This window comes from Sorghum bicolor, chromosome 9 (genome assembly GCF_000003195.3).
Source record: "Sorghum bicolor cultivar BTx623 chromosome 9, Sorghum_bicolor_NCBIv3, whole genome shotgun sequence".
Taxonomy (NCBI): domain Eukaryota; kingdom Viridiplantae; phylum Streptophyta; class Magnoliopsida; order Poales; family Poaceae; genus Sorghum; species Sorghum bicolor.
Genome location: NC_012878.2, coordinates 11,631,003 through 11,655,449, shown reverse-complemented (window position 1 = coordinate 11,655,449; position 24,447 = coordinate 11,631,003). Strand labels below are relative to the sequence as shown.

Here is a 24,447-nt window from a genome sequence, read left to right as displayed (position 1 = left end):
CAGATTTTAAATTTTAAAATTTAATTTTCAAAAAATTACAGATGTTGACATAATGCATATACGAAAGTTATAGTTCTCAATACAATCTACAACTTTGTAGTTGAAAAATTTTTTATTTAAACTTGTTTAGTATCTCAAATATGTATTCTAAGTTTCTTATATCAAAATCCAAAAGCTCATATGAAAAAGTTATGAATTATTAACATGTGTCCAAATCCGAGCTGTGTACCATCCCGGATAGTAGAGGCTGGAACTTGGTGCCCTTATATAAAAAAAATAAAAAAAAACACACAGCTTTATTCAATCATCCAACGCATGTCTTTTCTAAGTACCCACCCTACCGAAAGTTCCACCATGACCATTCCATTTGGGTTAGTTTCTAATTGTGTCCAAACCAAATAGGAGAGGATCACATGTTACAAATGAGACCAACTAGGAAGAACACCCAAATTTAAGTTCAGTAGATTGGGTGCATGACCATACCTTTCATCCAGCCAACTCAGCTAGGCTCGTTAAGGCATGGAGGCTGTTCAGGGCGAGGGAGAGAGAGTTAGGAGATTACTTCATTGGTTAACTAAACTAGTACACAGATTTGGCTTACATAGGCACCAGGACGTATTCAAGTACAACTGATCTCCTATCTTTGCTCACACACTAGACTATCTCAAGTTTAAACCAACAACCATATCCAAAGCAGCAACTCCGACCAAAGCCGAAATAACTCGGCATTACTTCAACTGAAAGTAACACTGAACCAACTGAGGATAACTCTGATCACGCTGCTCACCCAGCATCCTTCATTACTGCAACCGAAAATCAATTGAACCAACTGAAGAGAACTCTGATCATGCTACTCGCCTAACATCCTTCTACACCCTGGGGCTTTAGGTCCAGTCCCACATGCACCTAGAGGGTTAAGAAAAAGGTTTATATGGTTCGCTTGTTCTCCTTTTGTCAAAAATGGGGCTGATGTCTTGCTCTCGTAAGGGACGCCTGCATACAGAAATGTAGCAAAAAATTTAAGCAGATTAAATATATTCGCCAGAATGCACTTGAGAATACATAATTGTTAAATAAAAAATACTCCATAACAAATACTGCAATTACTTTCTTCTCAGACTAAACACGGGTGTTTTTTCTTATCAAACACCAGATACTGCACACGACAAGCAAAAATTACAATGGCTCGTTTGTGCAAAATACAGATGTCACAGTATGGCCATAATGAAACAATCCATAGCTGGGATTCTTCAAAGGAACAATAAATTTGAAATTTGGTGGACTTGATCTTATAAAAAAATGGTGTAAATTGCAACTCGCTTTCTGTTTAAACCAATTCATCTTTCTATTTAAAAATTCAAACAGCCAGACAGCAGAATTAATAAAACTGCATACATAAATATCACTTGCCTAGGTTGTAGATTTCAAGAGTATGAAATGTAAATATCATAACTTGCAACAATCAAACAGTACACTGCTCCCACTACAAAAATATACCAACATATTAGTTCTGTAACACACATCACTAATGAGGTCTATATGATTTGCTATCATGACAGAGAATTGAAACAATGATAAGGACTGACAATAAGCAGACTGAATAATTTGCGTTCAAAAAAAAGCAGACTGAATAATTATATTTGTGATATTGTTTTACAGTCGCAAACAAAAGAAATATTGATCTTACCATAATTCCTTGAGAGGAAGCATTACTGTCACCACAATTCCGTACATAACTCTGATCACAGGTGCAGGCTGCTCATAAGTAGGCAGCATAAGGATACACAAACACAAAGCTATAATTAAAAAAACACAAAGAGCAATACACAAACCTGTATTTTTGTTTGCATTGAATCAACAGTGGAAATGCTTGGTTTTTTATTTCTAGAGTATTTCAACATTTTTGTTTATTGAATTTGAAGAACTGATGTAATGATCTATGAACTTCTCCATAGTTTTGAGCACAAGAGAGTCGTGCTTTTATCCATTGAGGAAGCTTATCAGTAGGGCAGGAAAAATTCTTGGTTGATGAAGTCTGTGCATAACGTGAGTCAACCAATAGCATTGCAGCATAATCATTTATGTGCCTGATTGCTCTGCCTGCAATTATTTCTTCTTATCATACAAGGAAGAATATAAACAGTGCTATATGCATGACAAGTGCTCAAGAGAAGCAGCTTACCAATAGATTGATTCACAGCTTTCATGCATAAGTTCTCATAATACTCTCTTCCACCTCTAGTGCACTTACGAAATATATCATAACCAGGCTGGAGTTCACATTCATCATCATATTTTCTGCTTGAGGCCTTATCATCTCCAACCAAAAATGAGCTAGAAATACTTTCGATATGCTTTATGGTCTCTATCAGCTCAACATCAGATGGACTTGGATAAGGCAAGCCAACCATTATTACACAACGACCCATCCCATTGCTGAAGTTTATGCCTTCAGAAATCTTCCCACCAACAACGGCTAATAGAAGTGCCCCATTGACACCTGTGTCTTGGGAAATTTTACTACAGGATTCAATTGTCTCCTTGTATTTGTTGAGGACACCCTCAACATCAGCACTGTTCCTTGGCTCTCTGAAAACATGCTTCTTTTTAGAAATCTTGGAAATTGTGCCTGCGGTCATCCATGCATCATATACACGCCTTTCATAATCATATGAAGAAAAAAACATAACAACTCCCTCAGGCACAACTGTTATAATATTACAAATGAAACGCCCAAGCTCTTCAATCTGTAAACACAAGCAAAACAAGAATTACAAAGCATAAAGTGCATTCAAGTAAAAAATATTGCACAACAGCAAAAAACTATAAGCAACGAAAGAAGCTGCAGATCAATGTTTTCAGGTCGTCCGATTAATCGCGATTAATCGTCCTGGTCGGTCAGGAGTGCTCGATTAGGAGGTCCGACCCGACCAGGTCGACCAGAAACCTAGTCGTCCACTTATCGTGATTAATCGTCCGATTAGGACATGGACGACCAGGTTGTGTTCTCTGTTTTTGGGCTTTTTTGACTGGGCAGATATGTGGGGGGTATGGAGATGCTGTTGGTTGTCCCAGTTCTCCAGAAATAGTTAAGAAGGAGATGTTGGTTTACATCAAAAAGAGTTGAAGATGAAGAGGAATGTTGGTTTACAGTAATGCAGTCTTGATGCTTCCTTTATTGTGTACTCCCTCCATACTCAATTTTGTTGACGTTTTAGACAGGATTGCGCTAACCAAGGAATGATTAAGGAGGGGTTAGTTTTCCTATTTTGCCCCTATTAAATAGCGTGCAGACGACCCTGCGAGCGCACGCGCAGACGACCAGCGAGCAGGAAGAGAGAGGCGTGTGCTGCAGCGCGTGTTGCAGCTTTTAATGGTGCTCGTGCGAGAGTCCACGAGTCTCTCTATGCGAGAGCAGAGAACGGGTCACTTTTTAATTGTTTGCACCAGAGCCGAGGAGACGCTGAAGCCATTCATTCAGTCTGGGAGCCGAACGGGCGGCAGCAGCAAGGGTATACTCGTCCGTGCAGCAGCTGCAGACCCACGACGACAAGTTTTGCGATTTCTTCACAAGTACTCAGAACGTCAACTATTTTGAGTATGGAGGGAGTATAATATAGTGTATATATAGAGGTATATATATAGGTCGACCAGCTGATATGCCTGGACGACCAAGGACGACCAGGGTCGATTAATCGACCTGGTCGCTGATTAATCGCGATTAATCGCCTGGTCGGTCCCAGGTCGACCAGGATCGACCAGCCAACCAGAAAACATTGCTGCAGATCAAAATGGGAACAATCGCAGGAAAAAGACTTCATTGTTAAGGAGATGCCTAGATGGATGAAATCATACACCCATGTAGTAACTGTATTTCCACACAAAAAAAAAGGATAAACAAGGAAGACCTAACACAGTAACATCACAAGGTAATGAATCAAAAAGAAACACAGGAATATAGAAGGGACTTGTAAATACATTTTGCAACAAGTCTATAATACCCTAGAGGTTTCCAGTAGGCAAGTTGAGGGATGGTACATGTTATAAATACTGTCAAATAAATACTTCAATCAATGCTTATTGGAAAGAAGATGGCGGAAGATAAATACAAATAATTCATAATTTCACAATCTATGCTTGAGTAGCAGAAGCGAATGGGTCGGGGATGTTAGATATGAGGTAGAAAGTGCAAACCATAGAAGGAGAGCTCCTTGAATTGTAGCTGAAATCAAATGTCATGCCTGAGGGTCCACGTGTAACTGCTATTGGAAGAATACTCTCAGGAGGAACAATATGGTTGCAAGTGAAGAATTTTATATCAGTTGGTGGTAAGCTTGGACACAAGCGTAGCCTAGTTTCTTCAATAGGCTGGAGGGTTCCACCAGCCAGGATAACAGCATAAGCATCCTGTGTAACCTATATAACAGATATAAGTAACAAAATTCATAAGTAGCTACAGTACATACTTTCGGCCACTCAAAAATGAATAATTTAGTACCTCGGAAAATATTTTTTCTGCACAAAGCATCACAAATTTAAGATATGCTTCATCAGGTTGTCCACCTAGCTTTTGCTTTGCAACTATGATTCTTCCATCGTTATTGCTGTTCAGAAGGGAGCGTATAAAGTCAACCAATGCCTGAAGGCATGCTATACTGCTTCCTTCATCATGGAGCTGGATATCAAACTGATTTTGGATGCTAGTTAACTTGTTTGCATATCCACTAACCTGAAAAGGCAACAGTCAGATCACATGGGCATTGGACAATGAATGGGTACATTTTGGAAGAAATTCACCTTGTGGATTATATTGCTTTCTTTCACAAACTGACAAAGTTTTACTATGTTTATATTATCAATGTCAAGGGAAAACAAGAATTGGTTTATGGTCATAGAAGACATATTGCTGGCACCATCTTGCTTATTGATCAAAACACGTAGGAAAGACCTTGTTAAAACTGTCAAGGTCTGGATGTATCGTCGATTCGCAGCTCCCAAAACATTGTGAAATCTGTTAAGGTATTCATCCAGGTGGGAAAGGACTGTCTTCAACTACAATCCAAAAGGAAAATGAATATCAGGAAATGCAGTCAGGAAAATGAGAAAGGATGATTAAGTTTGTTTCCTGAACAACACAATTTCATACTTGTAAGCAGCGCATGACAGAAGAAATGCTAGAATCCCAGTTTTAGCCCAAGGAAACAGTCAATATGTCAATTTAGAAGGCATGTTGAAGTCATGTACTGAATGTTGCTTTCAAAATGAAAATTCTAAACCTGAACCAGATGAAACCATATATAGAATCTTATCATGTGTCATACAACCACATTGGCAAGCTAAGCTAACCCCACCACTAAAAGACCCTCTTTGTTTAGGCCCCTTTATGCCTAAATTCTCTTTTTTTGCTTTGACAACAGTACTGAATGAGGAGCATCAGGCACACAAAATATAGAGCTATATGTCATTTATGTTCTACAAAAAAAAATCATAATTAATAAAAGGTGTGGAATATATAGATGTTTAAGTTCATTGAATGAAACGCAAAGTAATACAGTTGTAAACAAATATAATGATTTATGACACAGGGCAAAATACTATTCCCTCTATTTCAAATTATAAGATGTATTGGCTTTTCTAGATACATAAGTTTTTTGCCAGGCACTTAGATATACACTATGTCTAGATACATAGCCGAAACTTCTTATAATTTTGAATGGAGGGGTTATTTGCCAGATTGTCATGCAAAGGTTAATGAAAGGTGAGAGTAACCTGAGAAGACGTGATCTTTGAGTTGTACATGTTAGTCAAGGAATCAGCTAAGTTATGAGCCTCATCTATGATGACAACACTGTTCTTCAGATTAAGGCCAAGTGATTCTCTAGCAGACTTGAGTAACAAAGATTGATAAGGAAGGACTACAAGGTCAGCTGAGCGGATCATGTCACGCGAACCATAGTAGGGACAAGTTCCAATCTTCTTCCCTATTCGTGCCAAATCCTCGATGTCTAATGCACCTTGGTTTGACACTTCGCTCCTGAACTCTTTCTGTAGACTTCTACTTCTTAACATCGGGCAGCCACAAGAGCGCTTTGCTGGGCGCACCTTTCGTTTATCATCCTCAAGCTGCATATTCACGGCCATAATAACAAATTAGCACTTCAGCAGTAATCAACCAAGTTGAAATTGTAGCAGAATGTAAGTCCGGAAATGCTAAGCAAACATAAATATGGCAATCAAGCAATAACAACGGTCAGGCTTTTAAAAGGTAGATATGTCTAAATAATTTGGTCCATTTAAATGCTAAGAAAAACAAAGAAGATAAGTAACTTCCCAATTACAAAGATTCCTGAATAAACAAAGGTCAAGAAGCACTGGTAATCATAGTTAGTAGCATGGCAATAAACAATAGTTACATTTGGCCAAACAAGTGAAAGGATAGTATGTAAAACTGTTAGGAAAGTACTTGAAAAAGGTAATAGTACAAAGAATGAATCAAGATCAGCAGACCTTAACTTTGGTGCTTTTCTTGTTCTTCTGCAGTTCCAAGCACCTCTCATTAATCCGGTTTGCACTGCCCATCTTCAGAACATCTGTAGGCAATTGCATCACCCGTTAACCTGTCTTAGATGCAGTGGCACCACCTAAAAGAAAAGACTGCAATTTTTAGCAGATATCCTTACCCTTGTTGATGCATAAGTTCTTCCTGGACCCCAAGCACACCGTCCTGATCCGCCCCGCGAACTCCGTCCTCTTGAGCTCCCCAACGAACTGAGAGAGCTGCGAGTGCGTGCGGCTTGTGAAGTAGACCTTGGGCATCACCTCCTCCTCGTCCTCCTCATCATCCAGCTCCTCGCCCTCGCTACTACTGCAACCACCGCAATGTGCTCGTTTCCCTACACCCTGTCTCGCGACGTCTTCTCTATCGCTCTCATACTCCTCGAGTAGGAACTCCCGCTCGTCGTCGCCGCCGTCTTCTTCCCCAAATCCGTCTGATTTCCGTGAAACCACCGTTTTCCTCAACGCGGGAGGCTTCGCCTTCTTCTTCGTGCTCTCTTTAACCGGCGGCAGCGGCGTGAAATCCCGCAACCAGTCGGGCTCGTCGTCGTCACCCCCGGGGCCAGCGGCGCCGCTGGGGAGGGCCGGTGCCGCGGCGGCGGCGTCGCGGTGGTCGAGGAGCCACTGCAGCGCACTGCAGATGATGCTGAGCGTCTTGCCAGTACCTGCGGTGGGCATCGAAAAGTGCGCGAGACCAGTAGGTCATTAATGTTTGGAGGACGGCGGCGGGGAGGGAGGATGTGGTGGTCGGGGCCACTGACCGGTAGGGCTCTCGAGGAGGGCCAGGGCGCCGGGGCCAGAGGAGAGGGCGGCGTAGAGGAACGACATGAATTCCGACTGGATCGGGTACGGCGCAAACGGGAACGCCGGGAAGTCTTCCCGCGGCGGCGGCGGCGGCGGCGGCATTGGCATTTTTCGGCGAGCGTGCGGCGGGACACTGCCGGGTTTTTCCCGCGCGGGCCGCCCCCGATGTTGTAGCGGTGGCGGACTGTCGGCGGATGATGTGACAGGGATGGGCTGATTTGGACTGGACCGTCGGTCCAGTCCAAATGGGCCTGCTAATGGGTCGGGTAATAATTGGAGTTTTGGGTTGTGCATGGAACTATTTGGATGGGTGGTTATGGGTTTAGAGGTCAATCAGGTTGGGATGGGTTGGGTTTCCCCAATCCTCCAATCACGTTTGATGTCACGATGGTCGCGCCGGTGCTGGATTTTACCGAGCTTGGGAACGTTGCCGAGGCCCCTCGCTGCACGCCCATCGGTGGCCTAGAAAAGGTGTTGCACGGCGGCGGTTGTGGCGGTCTGCATGCGGCACCTCCGGCTGCAGTGCCCCGTCCGGCGGACCTAGCACCGCGTACACCTGGAGCCTCTTGGCCTCCCACTCCATCTGCACGGCCATGGACTCAAGCTTCGGTAGCGCCACTAACGTCGCTGCCACCTCGAGCCGCACCTTCACTACCCCATGGCCCCGTCGCAGTTGCCACTACCTTCACCGAACGCAGGGAAGAGGAGCAGCAAGAGGAAGGAATGAAGCAAGCAGGCAGGCAAGCGCAGAGTGGGTCGGCCTGGGTTGGGTCTTGGTTAATCTGGAATGGGGTGGGTTGGAGTTAAAAAATAATTAATTAGATTTGGAATATGGTGGAAATGGGTTGAGATCTCACCTATTAGCAGGCTCAACTATATCTAGATGGACTTTGGTTTGATCCAGTGCATTTAAGTCATAAGTTTTCTTGTTCCTACTAGTTAATAGGCTACTACACTTCGATTTATCTAGATATCTCTTAGAGCAACTCCAACAGACTCTCTATATTCTTCCAAATAGAGATTTTGGTGAAAACTAGCCTCCAACAACTGCTCTAAATGGTTATTCATACATAGTCATCTTCTGTTCCGCATTTTTCTCTAGGCAAAAATAGAAAACGAGATTAACTCTTTAGAGTACGTGAGATATACGAGAACTATTGGAGTGCGGAAAGATATAGAAAGCGATTTTTATGCAAATGACTCTCCAAATGATGATTTAGAGGGTGTGATTTAGAAGAACTCTTGGAGATACTCTTATATATAATCATAAACCCCACTAATAATTCTTTCTTGACAAGTGGGGAGAGAGTGGAGCACTGGTGGTGCTCTCATGGTCATGATGTGTAGGGGGACACAGCTAGGGCATGGAGGGGCTTATGTTGTTGGCGCGTGGGGAGAGCAGAGCACCAGCGACGCTCTCATGGCGTGATGTGGCGGATCTACGACATGTTTTAAGGGGTGGAGCTTGCCTGCACGTGCTCTGATGGAGCTGAACGTGTGGAGGTGGCAGGGTCGTCGACGGGTGGAGAGATCGCCAGCCAAGAGGAAGAGGTTTGGTGGATATTTTTCTAGGACCAATCTAAGACACTCAAACGTCTAGAATTGGAATCAGTCCAATACCACTTGATTTGTAAACCCAATTTGCTGACCGAATTTCAATGCCAACATCCAAAGGGACCCTTATCTCATCTGAGTCTCCTAGGAAATCACCATCCATATTTTCAGCTTGAGGAAGGAAGAAATTGAGATACGAGAGTAAAAATGACACAACCCATATCACAGTGGATCTCACGTACAATGGGCAATTACCATTTTATACGACGCGATCCACTGTGATATGACCATATGTCGGCCAATGGGCAATGCAATCCCGTTGGCAGTAGGCTGCAGCAGTGACCTATGCAGTTATAAGAAGCAAGCATGTTCGTTTGAACTTATCAGCCGAATCTGTTAGCCATTTAACAGTGTTTTCTCTCTCACAACAAATCAGCCAACAGTATTTCCTACCGTGGCTTATCAGCCAAACGAAGTAAAAGCGACACTGCATGCATAATCTTTTGGCAATAAGTAGATAAATAACCGGCCGCGTTTCAAACAACGTAGCCCACTCTGTACATTCAAGTAGTTTTTTACAGTACTGACTAGTAGAGTATACTAACTAACAGACGCAATCGATCAAATGCTGCTCTTCTGATCCCTCTGCAGTCTGCACCATCGAATCAAAGCAGGCAACACCTGGAGAGATCCAAATCCAAGCGACAACTCCAACTCGGCGTCTCGATCGCGTCATCCCACCACGCCTGCATTGGCGTGAAGCTCGGCGACTTGGGGGCGTGCGTGCATTGCCTATAATAATATGCTAATTCCTCAGCAGCATAGGCGGCGGCGATGTACACGTCCATAGATCACTGCTTGCCACGGTCGCCGGCCTCGATGTCGTTGTCGTTGTCGTTGCTGTTGGTGCTGCCGTCCGCGCTCGGGCTCTCCTGCAGCTCCACGATGGGCTTCATCTTGTGGTCCGTGATGGCGATGCAGATGTCGTTGGGGAAGAGGTTCCGGAGCACGAAGGCGTGCACCAGCGTGGTGACGAACAGCGCGGTGACCGTGAGCACGGCGACCGCGGACAGCGCGACGCAGAGCGTCTGGGTGAAGGCGTTGTCCACCTCGGTGGAGTAGCGGATGGACGCGATGGCGGCGCCGGTCATGGGGAACGTGTACGCCCACCACGCCAGCGAGAAGCGGAAGCCGCGGAAGAAGTTGATCCGCACCGCCAGCGACGCGTACAGGAACATGGCGATGAAGTAGGCGACCCTGGGCCCGAACCCGAACTCGCCCGTGAGCTTGGCCAACGCCATGCTCGCCACGCTGGGCGCCGCCACGAAGAGGAAGAACACCGGGTGGAGCTCCTTGGGCAGCGTCTCGTTGGTGGGGAGCCGCTGGTACAGCGTCACGAACAGCACGGTGTAGTGCGCCAGACCGACGGAGAAGAAGAAGACGGGGCCCTCCTTGAGACCCATGCTAGCGCCCAGCAGCGCGCCCACGAAGTTGCCCACCACGGACAGGTGGTTGGAAGGGTTGGCCACCTTGGACAGGCGCCGCTGCCCGCCGGACATCCACTGCCCGTAGATCTTGAGCTCCAGGGTGAGCACGGGCGCCATGAGCGCGTACCAGAGCCACTGCGGCAGGGGCTCCCTGGCAACGGACGGCGGCACGCCGATGACGAGGAAGAGGCAGGCGATCCACGGCGCGAAGAAGAAGTTCACCCGGATCGGGTGGTAGTACTCGCGCCGCACGGCCTCGAAGAAGAAGGCGACCTTGAGCGCGTACACGGCCGTGATGGCGCACATGAGCACCACGGAGATGCACCACAGCACCAGGTTCACCTTGTGGGTCACGTGCAGGAACATGGTCGGCGACGACGACGCGATCGTCTTCCACAGGATCGCCTGGCTGCTCACGCCCAGGCACATACCGAACGCCGACACCGGGAACCGGAGCAGGAACGGCCACGTCTTGTCCGACGGCAGCACCAGCTCCTCCGACGACTGAATGCAAGGCAGGAACGATTAGTAACATTGGAAGCAGAGCAATGGATGCCAAACAATATCGCAAATGATCACCTCCCTCCACAGATAAATTACTCTCTTCATTACAAATTATAAGTTGTTCTCTGACTTTTTTTTTCAACATATCTAGAAAACCAGAACAACTTATATAATTTAAAAGAGAGAAAGAATTTTCTAGAATAGCTTAAGGTCAGACTATTTTAGGTTTGACTAACTTTTATAGAAAAAGAGTAACATCATTAATGCCACCGAATCGTAAATTATTATATAAGTCACTCTGGCTTTTGGAATGTATCTAGATAAAAGCCAGAATGACTTATAATTAATTAAAAATGGAAGGTGCATTTTCTAGAATCACTTAAAGTCAAATTATTTTAGGTTTTATTAACTTTATAGAAAGAAGTAGTGTTGTTGATGTCACCAAATAATCATACTATCATCTATATGTATGTTTATATCTATATCTTATATCTGTATCTATCTATACGTAATCTTAAAAAAAAAATAAAGTGTTTCTTCAAACTTTTTTTTAATTTTCTAGACTACTCTAGTGCAATCTATGACCCGTATACATGACTCGAACTATGACACATGCTTATTCCAGTTAGAACAACTCGTGTCCAATGATAGTTTCGAGTCCAATTTTAAGATGCATTGAGTTGTGGCCTAATGTACGGATATATTTGCTAATTTTATTATATATGTGATGTAATGATACTAATTTGTTTGGTGTTATAAATATTTTTATTATTGGTGTTTTTCTATAAATTTAGTTAAATTTAAAGAAAATAGATTGATTTTGGGATGAATTTAGAAGTTTATTTGTTCTCGGACGGAGGAGTATTATATATATTCAAAGAAACGAAAAAGTGACCGTGCACGTACCTTGAGCTTGTCGAGTTCGGGGCCTTCGAGAGCGGCGAAGAAGCGATCAACTTTGGGCATGGACGCGGTGCGGCTGGTGGTGGCGATGACGTTGTCTTCTTCCTCCTCCTCGTGGACCTCCGGCGCGCCGGCCAGGTGGGTGAGCTGGCGCTCGAGCTTCCCGGAGAAGGTCTTGAAGGAGTCATAGCGCTTGTCCCGGCTGATGACCCTGCTGGCGACTCGGGCCGTCCTGCTGCCGGCGCGCGGGGGGTGGCCGCCGGGTATGGGCTGCGAGCGGAACACCACCTTGTCCGGCTGGTGCGTGGACCGGGCTCCGTTCTCCCGCGCGGGCGGCGGCGGCGGCATCTGCGGCTGCGGCTCGCGCGCCGCGGCGGCGTTGGCCAGGAGGGCCTGCCTCCGGAGGCCGTCCGCCGAGTCGCCGGCGGCGCCGGCGGGCACGCCGAAGCCGCTGGGCGACGAAGGGAGGCTGATGGAGACCGGCTGCACGGAGCGGTAGCCCGGCGCCTGGAACGGCGAGTCCAGCGGCGGCAGCACCACCTCGCTGCGGCGCGTCACGCGGTCTAGCGGCGGCACCTGCGGCCAGTACAGAGCATACAGACATTAGCCGCGAACACAAGAACACGAGCAGTCCACGTTCGCCGTGACACGACCGGCCGGACGGCCGGACGGACGGCGCGGGCAGAGGAAGCCGGCCGGCGAGGACTCAGGAGTGAAGGGAAACCCACCCCGGGGCGTGACGGGTTCTTGGGCGGGCGCGGGCTCGGGGTCGGGGTGGGGGCGTCGTGGGCGTGCGGGCTCGGCGTTGGGGTGACGTCGAAGCCGGCCAGGTCGGAGATCTCCACGTCGGCGAGCAGCGACGGCACCGCGCGGTGCGTCTTGCTGTTGGCGTCGTCCTCCATGGCTCACTCACCACACTCTCTGAAGTCCTACAGCTGCAGCCTGAACGGCAAAAAAAGAAAAAAAAACAACAAGTGTCAGTGCAAAGCTGGACGACTAATTAAGCTGAGATAAATCGATTTGCCAGGAAGCTAAGACAAGGTTTCACAAATTGAAGTTTACCGTCCATCACATCGAATATTTAGACACATGCATAGAATACTAAATATAGATTATGTACGAAACTGAAAATACAGCTAGAGAGTAATTTGAAAGACGAATCTTTTGAGCCTAATTAGTCTATAATTGAATACTAATGGTCAAATAAAACGAAAATGCTACCGTACCTGTTAAACTTTAGTAACCTCGACCAAAACACTCCGTGAATTGGTAAGATAAGCTAGTATACCACTGGCAAGCAGGAGATATCTGGACACTTGTGCTCTGCGGATCGAGTTGTTGGACAGCCAGGAAACGATCTCGATCAACACCCTACCTAGCAGAACCTTTGTTCGATCATGGAAGGAAGCGAGCAGCAGCCAGGGGGGAGACCGATCCACCGGAGCATGCATGTGCAGTGCAGGCAGGCAACGGGGCTGGGGGGGCTTTTAAAATGGCCTGGGCAATGATGATGGGTGCCTGACTGGAGGAGAGCCTGGATCGGACGAGCGTGTGGGTGGGGGTGCGTGGTGCCAGCAGCAGCACCTGCCCGTTGCGGATGCGTACGCCAGCGAATCAAGGCGTCTGTTACTGATCTGTTGTTTCGTTATGGGGACACCGTTTTAGGGTTACTCCGGATCCTCCACGTTTCTTGGGGGATGTGTTTATTAGGCTCACACCGTGTGACTGTAACGCGTCTCTTCTTCTTTCGTGAGTTCTCTCGTACGTCCTCGATCGTCATGCCCAAAGTCAGCGAGATGTAAGCTACTAGTAATGATTTCGTTGGCTGTTGGAAACCCCACCGCCCCTCGTAACCAACTCTCTTTTCATCGCATTCGATCGGGAATAAGGCGCCACATCAGTGCCATTTGCGTGTTAACAAATACACATATTTAGCTACGACAGTACTATACTATCAGCAACAAATTTCTCATCCATATCGATATCGGTGACAGGCCTAGGCACGCTAAACATTCTCTCCCGTAGTGGTCACACCACCACCGTTATTAGGAAATGAGGATATGAAGGATCGTCGTCAAATCCATGGAGGCTTTGGCTTCTAGCTACCTCTGCGGTGCCGGAGCGCACCAGGTGTGCATGCAAACTTCAAATCGGAAAGCAACTAGTAGCTACTATAATGCTACTCCTAGGCCAGCCCAGACGAAGATGGAGAGCCGTCGCCGTCGTCACCCTGCCGGACGCGACCAATCGCGCATGCATGCTGTGTGCAGTATTGACAAGGAAGCGTCAACCTCACCGAATTCTTTTTTTTTCCTCGCCGGAGCAGCGAGCAGCTAGCACTAGTCCACGTCGTCGTCGTGATCGATCGATCGATTCGGGATATATAAGCGCAGGTGGGCGACTGGTGATGTACGGAACTGACTGATGCATGCAGGAATATGGATCTCGCAGGTGGCACCAAAATAAACATCATATTGATACGTGTGAGAACGCATGTTTTGCGTCAAGGATTTTCAATCGTATGTAGGTGGGGGAGGTGAAATCAAATCAAATCAAATGGGCCGGTGTGGAGCTAGCTCCTGAACATCATATCGATATGGATGCATGCATGGTTAGCTCTGGCAGCCGGTCGATCATCGACACGTACTTTAATTAGCTGTTGCCAATCAACAGAAACGGCGCCTCACGTAATCTGCGCCGTAATCCCCGGCCCCCACCAGTGATCGACACGCTTGCGGTCCCAGGTCGGACACGACGCGGCGCTCTCGCCCCGGCCCGCCCGTGTCGTCATGCACGCTACTGGTACCGCCAGCTGGACCTAACTATACGGCGATAAATAGAAGAAACTAGTATGCATGTTCTCGGCGTCGTAAGCACTCTACATACGGCGGCGCCGTGATTAGTACCAATGGGATTAGCTAAACTAATTAACATAATCGTCGTAATGAAGGGACATCTATAGCATATTATATTATGTACCTACATATAAAAAAAGAATCTATCAGCAAAGCGATCGAGAGCGACACGATACGATTTTATATATTACTGACAAGCTGGATCCTAACCTGGGGGAGCAAGAGATCAGAGACCAGAGAGTTGTCGTCGTCGACGGCGGCGGCGGCGACCGCAGCAGGATTCGACAAGGCGCGCGCGCGCGGTGTGCATGCACCGGCTGGTGTAGACCGTGGCGGCGCGTCTCGCTGCTCGCCGTGAGGAGCAGCGAGCCACGGCCACGGTCCCACACCGGGAGACTCTCGCCGGGGGTTGCTGCGAAGTTTATACGATGGCCTGGCGTGCGCGTGCTGCGCTGGAGGGCTAAACATGGCGGCTATTATTCCCCGTGATTGGCGCACCCAGCTGCCAGGAACAAGGAGAGCTTCATGCTGGTTTTGCCTGGTTGGCCTGCCGCGCGGCTTCCCTTCAATCCACCCATGCCAAAAACGCAAATCGCCCAGGCCATCACACCCTGCTGTTTTCGTTTTTGTCACGCGTAAACCGATACGATTTTTTTTTTTGTTTTGCCCAAGACCACGCATGCTAGCTGTTATGTGGTTTTCTTTTTCTAATAAATCGGAAAATGAGTGCGGTCTGCGGTTTTGGTCTTCGTCTAAGGAAAATGAGGCCTTGTTTAATTTACCCTGAAAACCAAAAAGTTTTTAAGATTCCTCGTCACATCGAATCTTGTGGCACATGCATGAAACATTAAATATAGACGAAAACAAAAACTAATTACACAGTTTAGCTGTAAATCACGAGACGAATCTTTTGATCCTAGTTAATTCATGATTGGATAATATTTGTCACAAACAAACGAAAATGCTACAGTACAACTTTTCACTTTTCGGAACTAAGGCCTTATTTAGTTCACCCTGAAAACTAAAAAGTTTTCAAGATTCTCCGTCACATCGAATCTTGTGGTACATGCATGAAACATTAAATATAGACGAAAATAAAAACTAATTACACAGTTTAGCTGTAAATCACGAGACGAATCTTTTGATCCTAGTTAGTCCATAATTGGATAATATTTGTCACAAACAAACGAAAATAGTACAGTACCGAAAACTTTTTTTTCGGAACTAAACGAGGTCTAAACAAAGGCCTTGTTTAGTTCCGAAAAGATTTCGGATTTCGGTACTGTAGCACTTTCGTTTGTTTGTGACAAATATTATCTAATCATGGACTAACTAGGATCAAAAGATTCGCCTCGCGATTTACAGCTAAACCGTGTAATTAGTTTTTATTTTCGTTTATATTTAATGCTTCATACATGTGGCGCAAGATTTGATGTGACAGGAAATCTTGAAAACTTTTTGGTTTTTGAGTGAGGCCCTGTTTAGTTCCCCTCTCAAAATTTTTTCATCCATCCCATCAAATCTTTAGACACATGCATGAAACATTAAATGTACATAAAAAAATAAACTAATTATACAGTTTGGTTGAAAATCGCGAGACGAATCTTTTAAGCCCAGTTACTCTATGATTAGCCTTAAGTGCTACAGTAACCTATATGTGTTAATGATAGATTAATTATGCTTAATAGATTTGTCTTGCAGTTTCCTGACGAGCTATGTAATTTGTTTTTTTATTAGTTTCTAAAAACCCCTCCCGACATCCTTCCGACACATCCGATGTGACATCCAAAAAATTTCTCTTTTCAATCTAAACAGGGCCTGAACTAAGGCCCTGTTTAGTTCCCCACCAAAATTTTTTTCATCCATCGAATCTTTGGACACATGCATGGAACATTAAATGTAGATAAAAAAATAAACTAATTACACAGTTTAGTTGAGAATCACGAGACGAATCTTTTAAGCCTAGTTACTCCATGATTAGCCTTAAGTGCTACAGTAACCCACATATGCTAATGACATATTAATTATGCTTAATAAATTTGTCTTGCAGTTTCCTGACGAGCTATGTAATTTGTTTTTTTATTAGTTTCGAATAACCCCTTCCGACATCCTTCCGACATATCCGATGTGACATTCCAAAAATTTTCATCCCCAATCTAAACAGGCCCTAAACAAGGCCAAAGCCTGAGTGCAGACGCAGGGCCACGTGGTAGAGGGCAGGGCACTGTGCCGGCAACAAAGATCGCCGGGGATCTTGTGCGCGCGGCGTGTGCATGCGTCTGTCGTCTGCCTACCCAACTGGCATCGCGCCGCTGCATCTGGATGGTTCAGGCAGCAGGTACCACCAACTCTCTCCTCTGGAGGACGTACTAGCATGCGGCATTTTCTTTTTTTTTGACAAGCATGCGGTAGAAAAGTGAAAAGTTTTCGGTACGGTAGCACTTTCGTTTGTTTGTGATAAATATTATTTAATTATAGACTAACTAGAATCATAAGATTCGTCTTGTGATTTACAGCTAAACTATGTAATTAGTTTTTGTTTTTATCTATATTTAATGTTTCATGCATGTGCCACAAAATTCGATGTGACGGAGAATTTTTAAAATTTTTTGGTTTTGAGGGTGAACTAAGCGAGGCCTAACAGCCGGCCGGCCGGAAGGCAATGCAATGCACGTCCATCCACATCCACCAACGCAACGACACGGACAACAACACTGCACATGTGAATGCGCAGCGCATGCATGCAGCAGCTGGAGTACAAACTGTGGGGGAGAGAGTCCGCGTTGGCCTCATTCTGTTGTCCACAGTCCACTCGCTTGCCTTGGTGTTTGGTGGAGCAGCAGCTACGTACCCATACTCATGCGTCTTTTATCTTTTATCTTTTTTGAGCAAGTACACATATTCATGTGACATCTATTGTGTGCTCGCTAGTACTTGTACGGGCATGGCATGATGCCTATGAGGCTATCTACTGCCAGCAGGTCAGGTGCGGGACATTATCGAGGAATCCTATTCCGATCTTATTTATTTAATAATGATTTATTGATTTTATTATTTATATAAAAAATAAATAAAACGAACGATCAAATAAGATGAACATGGATGAAGTTGTGTGCTTCGTTTGCGGTGAGAATGGACACTTCGTCAAGAAGTGCAAGAACCGCAAAGGCAGGAAGAATCAGCAGGGGCAGAAATCTGCCAACGTGACTATTGGTGATCCTAGCGGATCTGGGTACGGTAATTACTTACCTAGTGCATTTTCTGTATTTCAATCTAATGATTGGTGGATTGATACAGGAGCCAATATTCATGTTTGTAATGATATTTCTATGTTTTCATCTTACCAGATCGCACGAGGTTCAACCGTCATGATGGGGAACGGCTCGCATGCTTCTGTTCTTGGTGTTGGTTCGGTCGATCTGAAGTTCACTTCGGGAAAGATCGTGCGGCTCAAGAACGTGCAGCATGCGCCCTCAATAAAGAAGAACCTCGTTAGTGGATCCCTCTTGTGTCGAGATGGGTTCAAGCTGGTGTTTGAGTCAAATAAAGTAGTCGTCTCGAGGTATGGCCAATTTATTGGCAAAGGCTACGAGAGCGGAGGCTTGTTCCGCTTTTCACTCTCCAATTTCTGTAATAAAGTTGTGAACCATGTGTGTGATTCAAACAATTCAGTGACTGATATATGGCATTCACGTTTGTGTCACATTAATTTTGGTTGTATGACGCGTTTATCCAGTATGAGTTTAATTCCGAACTTTTCTATTGTCAAAGGCTCTAAATGTCAAGCATGTGTGCAAGCGAAGCAACCTCGTAAGCCTCACAAGGCTGTAGACGAGAGGTGCACGACATTACTAGAGCTCATACATTCTGATATTTGTGAAATGAATGGTGTGTTGACAAAAGGAGGAAAAAGATACTTCATGACTTTAATTGATGATGCAACTAAATATTGCTATGTGTTTCTTCTAAAAACTAAAGATGAGGCGTTTGAATGTTTTAAGACTTATAAGGCTGAGGTAGAGAACCAATTAGAAAAGAAAATCAAGCGTGTTAGGTCGGATCGTGGTGGGGAGTATTTTTCCAATGAGTTTGATCTTTTCTATACGGAGAATGGAATAATTCATGAATGGACACCACCATATTCGCCCCAATCTAATGGGGTTGCTGAAAGAAAGAACCGGACGTTAATGGACTTGGTGAATGCCATGTTAGGAACATCCGGTATGGCTAAAGCATGGTGGGGGGAGGCTGTTCTAACAGCATGTCATGTTCTAAATAGAGTTCCAACTAAGAATAATGAAGTTACTCCGTATGAAGGATGGAAAGGAAGGAAACCATCACTCCATTACTTGCGTACGTGGGGCTGTTTGGCCATGGTTAGCGTACCAATTAATAAAAAACACAAGCTTGGACCAAAGACCGTTGATTGTATCTTTTTGGGTTATGCGCACCACAGCACGGCTTATAAGTTCTTAGTGATAAAATCTGAAGCGCCTGATGTTTTAGTTGATACACTGTTGGAGTCACGGGATGTTACTTTCTTTGAGAATATTTTCCCGATGAATGTTGCTTATTCTTTACCGAGTTCGTCTAATGAATTTATTCCTGAGCCCACACCTGCGATAGAGCCATTTATAGACCCACTTGGTATTGAAGAGGATAGCAATGTTGTAGCTCCTAGAAGGAGTAAAAGACAAAGGGTTGAAAAATCCTTTGGTGATGACTTCATTGTCTATCTCATAGATGATACTCCCACGACCATTGCAGAGGCATATGCATCACCAGATGCAGATTATTGGAAGGATGCATTCCGTAGTGAGATGGACTCCATCACTGCAAATGGAACATGGGAAGTAGTAGATAAACCAGCAGGTTGCAGACCAATCGGCTGTAAATGGGTATTTAAGAAGAAACTCAGGCCTGATGGTACTATTGAAAAGTACAAGGCAAGGCTTGTTGCTAAAGGATTTACACAGAAAGAAGATGAGGATTTCTTTGATACCTACTCACCTGTTGCCAGATTAACCACAATCCGAGTGCTATTATCCTTGGCTGCTTCCCATAAGCTTCTTGTCCATAAGATGGACGTGAAGACGGCTTTCCTTAATGGAGAGTTAGAGGAAGAAATTTATATGAATCAGCCTGATGGATTTATAGCACAAGGACAAGAGGGCAAGGTGTGCAGGTTACTCAAATCCTTGTACGGCTTAAAGCAAGCACCAAAGCAGTGGCATGAGAAGTTTGAAAAAACATCGACCTTTGCTGGGTTTGCAATAAATGAAGCCGACACCTGTGTGTATTACCGTTATGGTGGGGGCAAAGGAGTAATCTTGTGTTTGTATGTTGACGACATACTAATTTTTGGGACGAGCATCGATGAGATCAATGACGTTAAGTCATTCTTATCTCAAAATTTTGACATGAAAGATTTGGGAGAAGCCGATGTGATCCTCAATATTAAACTTAATAAGGGTGAGAATGGGATTACTCTTTTGCAGTCTCATTATGTGGAAAAGGTTTTGAACCGTTTCGGTTATATGGATTGCAAACCTTCTCCAACACCCTATGATCCTAGTCTAATACTTCGAAAGAATAAAAGGCTAGGAAAGGATCATCTAAGATACTCTCAAATTATTGGCTCATTGATGTATCTAGCTAGCGCAACCCGCCCTGATATCTCATTTGCTGTAAGCAAGTTGAGTAGATTTTCCTCTAATCCAGGAAGTGATCATTGGCGTGGTATTGATCGGGTAATGCGTTACCTAAAAGGTACAATGAGTTATGCAATTCACTATTCAGGGTACCCAGGGGTACTTGAAGGATATAGTGATTCAAACTGGATTTCAGAAGCTGATGAGCTTAAGGCCACTAGTGGATACATATTCACTCTGGGTGGTGGTGCTGTCTCTTGGAGGTCTTGTAAGCAGACAATACTTACAAAGTCCACAATGGAGGCAGAGCTTACAGCTCTGGATACAACCTCTACTGAGGCTGAGTGGCTAAGAGATATGTTGATGGACTTGCCATTGGTTGAGAAACCAATTCCTACTATTCTCATAAACTATGATAATCAAACAGTGATCACAAAGGTGAAGAATAGTCAGGATAATAGGAAGAAGTCCAGCAAACATATAAAGCGTAGACTGAAGTCTGTCAGGAAATTAAGGAGCTCCGGAGTAATAGCTGTGGACTACATCCAGACAGCTAAAAACCTGGCAGATCCCTTTACAAAGGGACTATCACGCACAGTGATTGACAATGCATCGAAGGAGATGGGATTGAGACCCATGTGAGTTAACCTCAGCAGTAACCCAACCTATGTGATCGGAGATCCCATGAATTAGGACCTGGGAAGAACAAGTTGTTGGTTAATGGGAGAGTACAATCGTTTCATTTGACCCACTCCGTTGGAGATGCAGTACTCTCATTTCTGTAAGGCAGGTTGACTTTGTCTTAATGTGTTCTGAGGCTTTATAGCAAGATACTGTCCTACAGAGTATTCTTGTAAGAACACACCTATGTGAGCCCAACTGTTAGTCGCAATTTATAAGAATTGGGTATTCTTTAATAGGCTCATGAAGTGAGTTAGGAGTATGACTTATACGCTCCACTCGCGGGGTTGGCTATGGCAGCCTAGTACCAATCAAGACTTCGAGTGAAGCCTATTCGCACCAAACTGCCAATTCAAGGCCTAGTCCATTGTGCAGTTGCGGATGGGTCTATCTTGTTGTTCTAGGTGGATGTTCAACCTTAACCGGTCTCCACTGAATAGCTGGTATATTAACAGTACTGTGGTACAGGGAGTATGACTCGCGTGCCCTTGGGATGTGGTGGGGGATTGTTAGATGTTTTGGGCCTTGGGCCAAACAATTCCAAATAAATCCTAAAGGCCCACTCATACATGCATGTATATATGGAAAGGTGGGGGATTTAGTCCCACCTTGCTACTTCAAGTGGAGTGAGGCCAACTTAAAGAGTTGAGCTATCTCTATCTTGTTGAAGCAATTGGGGAGAGGAAAGGAAGAACCACATGCGCGCGCGCTCGCTCGCCTCGCCTCGCCGGGCCGGGCCGGGCCAGGCGGGGACAATGGGCGCGCATGCACGACATGCGCGTGAATGGTCCGGCGATTTCCCGCTTCAACCCTTGCGGGTGCGCGGCTTTCTTTTGCTACTTGGAAGTTTTGCATGCATGGAGGAGATTGCGCTGGCCTATTTGGTAAGCAATTATTTTTGTATTATGGCAAGTGCGTAAACGGCAGGTAAAGTTTCCATAATACGGTGATTGATTGCTTGCTTATTTGCTACGTGCGACGCGTGTATAAATATGGGGTGAGACGTCGTCCTTTGTACCGGAGATTCATCTCTTCCTCGCCACACTACTGCGCTGCCGCCGTCTTCCCCATCCCGTCGCCGACGTGCCATCGGTGTCGGGAGAGCAGGCTCCGAAGCCTACGTCTCCTCGCGTCCCTGCACGGGGTAGGGGGCGTATCAGGTTTTTGGGAAGCGCCGTCGCGACTGCTCGCTGGACGTCTTCTTCCCACTACGCCCGGTGTTCGCCGATCTCCATCGACGGTCTTCTTCTTCTTCTTCCTTCGCGGCGACAACCCCACTGTAAAGATGTCTATCCTCTCTTTGCTATTCGGTTTCATATCCTTTCTGTTGCTAGCACTAGATCCCGTGAATTTGATTCAAATCGTAGTGCTAGTTTCGATTCATATATCTGTGATAATTTTCTTGTTGTCGGAATTAATTTATGCATCGCTAAATTGCTTTTATTTCCAACAAGAATTACCCTCACTAGATCCTAGTACTACAGCCAAAAGGTGAAAAACATGATGTGCTGTCGTGCTCCTCATTACTTACGTCTACGAGAAATCTGGTGTCCCTCTTTAGAAATAATCCTAGTGCTTTGCTGGTGTTACCTCGGAGCTTTATTTAGTGGGACAATAATGTACTACTAGGAGTACTATCCAACGGCAGCGATGGCCAGGCACTAGTAGTATAAACCTTTTTGTCTCCATTATTTTTTTCCTTTACAGAAAAAAAGAAGCAACTGCCGTGCTGTAGTTAAAGTTTCAGCCTGGAGACCTGAAACGAGCTCAGCCATGTCGCGGCCACAGCTATATATATATATATATATTATGTGCTATACAAGTTGTGAAGTGGCCTTGTTTACTTCCACATCAAAACCTAAAATTTTTTAAGATTCTCTGACACATCGAATCTTTAGACACATGCATGAAGTATTAAATATAGACAAAAATAAAAACTAATTGTATAATTTGGTCGAAATTTACGAGACGAATCTTTTGAGCCTAATTAAGCTATGGTTGAACAATATTTGTCACATACAAACAAAGAGTTACTGTAGCAATTTTGTAAAAAATTTCCCAAGTAAACAAGGCCCAAATATACTTTGTCGTACGAGTTTGCATCCATCCAAATGATCCATGAACCGGCTTGATTCCACGATTCTTGGCAATAAGACGTACAGTTAATTTAAGCGTTTTACATTTATGTATAAGCTCCTATTGTTCTGCTCGGCCTTAAAGATGAAAGATGAGATGTTAATCTAGTTTCGACATCGGCTAGTACTAGGAGGCACAGTAGTTGCAGTAGCTAGATGTCAATTTCAGTCGGGTACTCCGTACACAACGGTTTCCCAGCTCCCTCTTGGTCCCAAATTAACCGCACAACTCGTCGTACTCGTCAATAAAAATTAGTCCGTCGATCCGCCACAGCACGCAGAAGCTTGTTTTTTTCCTCCATTTTTTACTTCCCAGAAGATAAGATTTGTCCATTCATGTTCATTGGAAATATTTTCTTTTTTAAAAAAGATCCTATGTTCAGTGGAAATGTTCAGCAGAAACAGTATTTGGTTTAAAGATTATGGAGTTCTAGGAAACGAAACATCGTCGCAACACAATTTTTTTTTTCTGAGATTAGTAGGTGGGTATCGATCAGTTGCGGACATTGCAGCATTACTCGGAAACACAGAGAGCGATTGGGAGCAAGATGGATGGACTCACTCACCTTAGCTCTCCGATGATGGATCGATCCCCCGAGATGAACGCTGAGCCTGAACTCGCTGACCGACGACGCGGCGGCGGCGGTGGCAGTGCTCCTGATCTTCAGGGGTGGCGGCGGCGGCCAGGTCACGGCCACTGCGCACTGGAATAGTGGAACTGGAGATGGGTTGCTTCCGTGTGATTGGAGATGGGCGTGTGCGGTGCGGCCGTGCGGGGAGTTTTTATACGGATCTCTCCTCCGGGACTGGGAGGCAGCTTCGTTCCAGGCTCCTCCTCCCCCACAGCTGTTTCCAGGAGAGGGAGAGACGACGCAAAAACACGCGCCCGGGGCTGAGGCCTCTCTGTCCCTGCTGCTGTCTGTCTCCCCGCCCGGTCCCGGGCGGTTCTTCCGGGGGGTTACCTGCACTCTGCTTGAGTTTCAGTTTGCTGTCCCTCCGATTATTTCTATAGACGCGGACTCTGCCACATGGACTGCAGCTGAAATGCTGACAAAATCGATATAACAGGGAATGTAATTTTTCTTTTCCTTGCATCATTATTGTATACTCCCACTCTTCCTCCGCTTGCTTTTGATGTGCATGCTTCTCTCGTGCTGGTTGTTGGGCCACTGTCAATATTTTGCCATATAACTATGAAACTATTCTAATTTATTGTGGCAGAACCACCCTAATTATATGGCCCACATGCATTTGACATTGTCCTTAAGACCTCTGACTACTGCACATGAGAGTCATATAACTTGGATAGTCTGTCGGG

General features: G+C 45.3%; 2 protein-coding genes across 7 annotated transcripts; both read right to left on the bottom strand.

Moving 5' to 3' along the window:
- On the bottom strand, nt 341-7,510 carry LOC8055758 (ATP-dependent DNA helicase DDX11). 4 transcript variants are annotated; one of them, XM_002439417.2, is made up of 11 exons: nt 7,317-7,510; nt 6,681-7,220; nt 6,508-6,590; nt 5,770-6,123; nt 4,798-5,052; nt 4,499-4,729; nt 4,195-4,416; nt 2,183-2,747; nt 1,833-2,100; nt 1,688-1,755; nt 341-993 (listed from the first exon to the last, which is right to left on the bottom strand). In XM_002439417.2, exons 1-9 carry the CDS (start codon nt 7,465-7,467, stop codon nt 1,895-1,897), a joined length of 2,607 nt encoding a protein of 868 aa, XP_002439462.2. In that variant the 5' UTR covers nt 7,468-7,510; the 3' UTR covers nt 341-993; nt 1,688-1,755; nt 1,833-1,894. The 4 variants fall into 4 exon arrangements, with proteins under 4 accessions (XP_002439462.2, XP_021303901.1, XP_021303900.1 ...); XM_021448226.1 differs by having other exon boundaries at nt 1,688-1,738; XM_021448225.1 differs by lacking the exon at nt 341-993 and adding an exon at nt 1,409-1,483.
- LOC8066616 (S-type anion channel SLAH2) lies at nt 9,287-24,090 on the bottom strand. Of its 3 annotated transcripts, XM_021447830.1 has the most exons (6): nt 23,696-24,090; nt 14,873-15,445; nt 13,034-14,786; nt 12,536-12,749; nt 11,811-12,383; nt 9,287-10,904 (listed from the first exon to the last, which is right to left on the bottom strand). In XM_021447830.1, exons 4-6 carry the CDS (start codon nt 12,707-12,709, stop codon nt 9,765-9,767), a joined length of 1,887 nt encoding a protein of 628 aa, XP_021303505.1. In that variant the 5' UTR covers nt 12,710-12,749; nt 13,034-14,786; nt 14,873-15,445; nt 23,696-24,090; the 3' UTR covers nt 9,287-9,764. The 3 variants fall into 3 exon arrangements, with proteins under 3 accessions (XP_021303505.1, XP_021303507.1, XP_002439460.1); XM_021447832.1 differs by lacking the exon at nt 13,034-14,786; XM_002439415.2 differs by lacking the exons at nt 13,034-14,786; nt 14,873-15,445.

What these genes read in the sequence shown, in the direction of transcription:
- LOC8055758 (XM_002439417.2), bottom strand. Translation starts at nt 7,467, where the DNA reads ATGCCAATGCCGCCGCCGCCGCCGCCGCCGCGGGAAGACTTCCCGGCG. An exon ending in CCTCCTCGAGAGCCCTACCG is followed by an intron (nt 7,221 to 7,316) that starts GTCAGTGGCCCC and finishes TGCCCACCGCAG; the next exon opens with GTACTGGCAAGACGCTCAGC. An exon ending in CAAGGAGCTCTCCTTCTATG is followed by an intron (nt 2,748 to 4,194) that starts GTTTGCACTTTC and finishes TTGTGTTTACAG; the next exon opens with ATTGAAGAGCTTGGGCGTTT.
- LOC8066616 (XM_021447830.1), bottom strand. Translation starts at nt 12,709, where the DNA reads ATGGAGGACGACGCCAACAGCAAGACGCACCGCGCGGTGCCGTCGCTG. An exon ending in AGAACCCGTCACGCCCCGGG is followed by an intron (nt 12,384 to 12,535) that starts GTGGGTTTCCCT and finishes TACTGGCCGCAG; the next exon opens with GTGCCGCCGCTAGACCGCGT. An exon ending in CCGAACTCGACAAGCTCAAG is followed by an intron (nt 10,905 to 11,810) that starts GTACGTGCACGG and finishes CCTTGCATTCAG; the next exon opens with TCGTCGGAGGAGCTGGTGCT.